Genomic DNA, 5775 nt, shown 5'->3' with positions numbered 1-5775 from the left:
GAGCTCACTGGGGGGGAAAAAAAAAACAGTCCTTAGGGACCTCTTAAAATAAGAAATATTAATGAATTGAGTGTTCTTTTATCTTGGCACGCGCACTGGCTTCAAGCTTATGCAAACTTGCGGGACTGCCAAACTCAAAATGCAAATGTAACTTTTCCTTTTTTGTCATCACTCCTCAGGCTCTGTATCACACCGAGTTCCCCTTATAGCTAGTCTTTTTAAGAATGCTGAATTGAATTGGTGCTTAAACAAATGCACCAAGGGCTCAGAGAACATATTTGCCCAAGGATTAGGACATGATAGATAAATGATTAATGGAAAGCAATGGCAAGGTTAAAACTAGACAGACAACTCTTACAATCATTGAGAGGAAACACCCACAGGAATAAGCGCAAACACTGAGATACCATTCGAAGTTTACTTACACATGGTGACTGATCTCTTTCTACATTTCAACAAATACCTGTAAATGACATCAATTTGAAGTACATACCCAAGTAAGAGTTGCTATCCAGATGGCGTGTGTGTGTGGTGTGTGCCCGGTCAGCTCAGTGGCAGTATTCCTTTGAGTGATTTCAAATAGTGTTTGACAGGTGCCTTGGTCCCTGCACTTGTGAACAGGTACGGGCGTAACAAGCCTGGCCAGTCAAGGAGGAGAGCTGTGGGGAGGGGCAATGTGCGTTTGCCTATGTATGAGTGAGTGGCTTTGTGTGTGCGTAATAGATGTTGCTATGTCACTTTTTTTCTGTTGACTACAATTGCGTCGTTAGCAATGAGCAAAACCTGACATGAAAGGACGTCAGATAGTAGACAGTAGTGAAGGATAGGGATTGCAAGTGAGAGGAAACTGGGCAGGCAGCGTGGGCTGTGTTTATAAATTATGTGAAACATGGAAACGTCTCCACTGGGAATGTTGTGTTTCTGCCCCTGAGAGAGAACCAGGGAGGAAGAACAGCAGCATCATCAAGACATGATCAAAGAAAACATGGACTGAATAAGGGGAGGCAAGCTATTAACGAGAAAGAACAAAGCAGCTACTGATCGCTATGGCTCTGCAGACAGCTGATGCCAGCTTGAGGGTGACTTATGATGATAGGGGCAAATGGCTAGCCGAGTGGAATTAAAGGTGGACTGCTAATAAATAATGACTACTATATGTAAAGAACCACAAATTTGTTCACAATCACGTGGTGGGGGAAGAAAGAAGATTGACAAGAGCAGAAGTAGCCAAATCTATCTCCTTTTTTTTCTTTCTTTCAAATATAATTCATATACAAAGAGAAAGAAGTGGGTGAATGGCTAGACCTTTCAGTCGGTCAGCCTGCCTGCTGTTATGTTATTTGACTTGACTTTTTTTTTTTCTCCCACTACAGTATTTAAATGTATTCTTAATACTACGGCTCAATAATTGCTGTTACAATTTCACACATACATTCAACTTGCTGGAAGTAAAAAAAAATTTTTTTTTCAGAAAATGTAGCCAGAAAGTATGTTTTCCTGATCTTAAGTAAACTACTTCACTCTTACAAACTACTTTTGTAAGAGTATCCAGTTACTCTCCATCTGGGATCAGCTTTCAACTCGAGTAGCAAAGACATGCTGGCTGAATATTTACATGGCCTTTACAAATCTTAAAGGGTGTGAATAGATTTCACAACATATTTGTCAGGGTAATTAAAGATCATCCAAAAGAAATGTGTGAGCAAGAGCCAAAGTTTCACTCTAGTGAGGACACGGTGCACGCGTGAACGCTGCTTTTATCTCCTAAGTCCTTCACTCCCTGCACCAAAAACCAGTCAGACAGCCCAGCCGACATCTGACTACAACAGTGAATCATTTAGAGACTACAGAATTAAAAGAGAATGTGAAGTATCTGAACTTCACCCCCACCTTCTTCTCACCACTGTGACAGAATTAAGTTTCATCTTTACAAGAAACACAAAACAATAATAATTCCCTGAGAGCTTCATGTGTCCTATTGTTCTACTGTGGGAAGTAGTAATAACTGGTGTTAAATCATTGGTGACAGCAGAAATGACAAAAGGAATGTGATTTTATTGCCCCTCCCATATATGTACTGAGTGACCGCCTTATTAAAACACTCAAAACACTTAGCTCAACACTAGTGAAACTTGATGAAATGTTAAATATAAACTAACTCAGCTTATGCTAAAAAAGTAGTCCATTCATCTGTTCTATATATGAAATATAGATTCCTGTTGTATATTTTGATAAGACAAGAAAGAAGTGCATAGTGAATGAATCATCTTCAGTGTGATAATTACCATTGCTTTGTCCATTATTATAGCTAATGCAGGCCTGTGTTCATAGGCTGTTTACACACACACACACAAATATGAAAGAACAGATTCAGATTTGCTGATTGCCAAATGATACTTTATAAAAGGGTCAGCATATGCCCAGCCCTCTTTTGGTCATGTATTGTCAAAAGTGTGTAATTTTAAAATGTATATTCCCACAATCACAACACTCTGGTGCCACCAAGTGGTAAAAAGTACAATGTGCTATGGACTTCCTGTGTACATTTACAGTAGGCATGTAAAATGTTCCACCTGAAAGGACTGTTACATACTCCATATAAAAGGCCACTGTGAAAAATGAATGTAAAACTGGAAATGCTAATACATAAGGCAGTTTCCCTATGTCAGTCATGCTCCTTCTCTAAGATGGGGATAACTCTCTACAGTCTGTTTTATTCCCTCTTTCAAACTGACAACTGGTGCATAGCCCATATCTACTTTGGCTCGTTCACAGCTGTAGTAATGATGTGTTCCAGCAAGAGCCACTCTCATCGGTGTAAAAGTGAGTTTGAAGGAGATTATCGGACGAAGGAGCAGGGAAAGCATCCAGAGCAGAAGAGCCAGCCCATAAACAAACATGTATGGAAGGTGATAGCGGGGAGCGGGGTATCCCAGGCCCACCAGGATCTCAGACATGAAGTCCCAAAAGCGGATGGGTTCATCGTTAGTTATATGGTATGCCTGGAACACAAACGGAAGAGGACTTTTCTTCAGCTCTGCTCATTTTTGTAATAAAGTTTTTATAAGTTCTGAAATATGGTTTGTTCTGACTGACCTTTCCACAAATTGGAGAGTCTGCCTTAAGGTGCTCAGCTGCCAAGATGTGTCCATGAACTACATTCTCCACAAATGTAAAGTCCACTAGATTGGTTCCATCACTGCAGACAAACAACAGAAAAACATGATATCTCATTGTGATTGTACATCATTAGGAGGCATTTTTTTTTACTTCAATGACTTACCCAATAATATATTTCATTTTTCCTCTGCGGGCAGTGTCTATTAATATAGGAACCAACTGGGGGTCCCGTGGACCAAAGATACCGTGAGGGCGAATGGCCACAGTGAGAAGACCACGATCTCGGTTACATGCTTCAAGAACCAACTGCAAAAATGTATAAAATAATGTGCTGTTTTTTCATTACAGGTATTGTCAAAGTCATTACTATTTTGATATAAAGCTTGTGGATGAATTATTTTGGTGTATCTTCCAAAATCAAGCCAAGTAATATTTCTTGGTGACAAAAATGGCAAGTGTAAAGATGGGTAAAAACTGACCTTCTCTTGCTCGATCTTGGTCTGTGTGTAGTAATCAATTGGTTTCTTGGCATATGGCAGACTCTCCTTTCCATTCTTGATATCTTTTCCTTCAAACACCACACTTGCACTGCTTGTCAAGACCACTTTCTACGGGGAAACATTTCTCACATGTAAAGCTCATACTTAATAAACTTGTACCTGTAATCTCACACTCTTTCCTTACCTGAACTCCAGCTTCTTCACAGGCCTGAAGGACAGTGCGCGTGCCTTGAATGTTGACTCTTTCAAACAGATCACGGTTGTCGCTGGCAGGTGCAGGAGATGCACAGTGAAAAACCAAGGAAACATCCTTCAGAGCAGCCAGCAGAGCCTTGAATAAAAACAATAGTTCATGAATAATCCAAAAACAACTGCAGAAATTGCCAGGTGTTTTGTTCCAGTGTTTTGTTCGAGGTCACGCACTGTCATGTCATGTTTTGAGAAATGGCATCTTTTATATACAAAAGTGTGACATATCTTCATATAGTAACACTAGTCTCTGTATTTTTTGCGCTTTGGTAGCACTCACTTGCTTGTCACAGAGGTCTCCCTGGTGGAAGGTAACATTTGGCAGTTCATAACTTTGGCGGATGTCATATACAGAGACAACATATCCGCGATCCAGCAGCTTCTCCACCAGGTGTCTGCCCAGGAACCCAGATCCTCCAATGACAATGCATCTCTTATAACTCTGAATGTCACAAGGAAAAATAATACAGATAAGACATAATATGCAGGCATTTTGGTTTAACCTCTAAACAAATTTTAACTATAACGCTTCTTTGGAGAATGCAAGATAGCATAAATTTGTAAACACTACAAAGATTGACACTGTGGCTAACTGTTGAATATAGACACTGGAGAAAGGTCTAACTCACCGGTCGAACACGTGTGGTCATAATGACAACGTATTTGTTGAACGAGACCAAAAATGGCAACTATGCGGTTGTTAAAAGCAGCCTAAAAAGTACTCTACTTCTTCTGAAGAAAGTCCATATTCTGAACTGACTGAATGAGCAGAGTAAAGGCAGCTCTGTGATTGGTCCAGGAGGAACCCGGAACAAAGGTGACATTACGTACAGCCAATAAAATGCAAAGCACGCCATACTTGTAACCAATGGAAACCGTCAAAAAATAAACACTGCCCCGCCTACAATTAACATGAGGTGGATATGTATGAGATGGACATGAGTCTTTCCTTCTTAATCTAAATAGAGCGTTGACACGGTGATAAACCGGCTAGATTCGCATAGTCGGTATTGTCTTAACGGTCGCAACCTGTAACGTTAATCAATAAAGGCTTTGTGGTGGAAAAAGAGTAAATTGGCATTATACAATTATAAAATATTTAACTATGTGATATTATTAGGCTTCTTATATTGTAGACTGTCCACATATGTTAAGCGGTGAAAAAATTAGAAAAACATTTACCTTGTTCATTATCACTTTTTCACCGTCATAAACGTACGGTGTTTACTGTTTCCCATTTTCGCATTTAGAGATTCTGATAGAATTAGTGCTAGATCGTATGCTCCGGAGGGACGGTCTGCTGTGAGTTTGTATAGATCTATGAGTTGGTTTTTGTCTAAAAATACAAATAATCCTAATCCTAACCCTAATTTGGCTTTACCCCAGTCCAAAAACTTCTGGAAAAAAGTGATGGAAAAAAAAAAAAACAATGATGGAAATGTGACAAAAAAGTGGGAAAACATTGACAAAAAAGTGACGAAAAATTTATGAAAAAGTGGCAAAAATGTCACAAAAATGTCACAAGAAATTGACAAAAAATTGACGAAAAATTGACGAAAAAACGACGAAAAAATGTGACAAAAAAATTACAAAAATGTGATAAAAAATGTGACAAAAAATGTATTAAAAATTGACGACAAAATGACAAAAATGTGATAAAAAAAATTACTAAAAAAGTTACAAAAGTGAGTTGAACACCCAACAAAAAAATGTTGGTAAAAAAAATCTGATGACGTGAGGAAAAAGATCCTCTCGGTTCAGGCGGGAGTTAAGAGGTTAACCATTTCCCTGGCCCTAACCTTAATTTGTGTCATGATATATCTCACGTTTTCACAGCAGACTGTCCCTCCGGAGCATACGATCTAGCACCGTTTATTATGATAGATCCATGTCTAACACTAACCAT

The 5775-nt window shown here is 39.1% G+C and overlaps 1 protein-coding gene across 1 annotated transcript; it reads right to left on the bottom strand.

Moving 5' to 3' along the window:
* Positions 1-1717: 1717 nt before the first annotated feature.
* Positions 1718-4519, bottom strand: nsdhl (NAD(P) dependent 3-beta-hydroxysteroid dehydrogenase NSDHL; the record flags this gene model as incomplete). Its single annotated transcript, XM_079557126.1, has 8 exons — positions 1718-1820; positions 2899-3002; positions 3097-3199; positions 3284-3426; positions 3600-3728; positions 3805-3951; positions 4150-4311; positions 4499-4519. 8 exons carry the CDS (start codon positions 4517-4519, stop codon positions 1718-1720), a joined length of 912 nt encoding a protein of 303 aa, XP_079413252.1.
* Between the last annotated feature and the right edge of the window lie 1256 nt (positions 4520-5775).

The sequence above is a fragment of the Gobius niger genome (genome assembly GCF_951799975.1).
Source record: "Gobius niger genome assembly, chromosome: 5".
Lineage (NCBI taxonomy): Eukaryota > Metazoa > Chordata > Actinopteri > Gobiiformes > Gobiidae > Gobius > Gobius niger.
The sequence above is the reverse complement of the archived record's forward strand: the minus strand, read 5'-3'. Positions and strand labels throughout refer to the sequence as shown.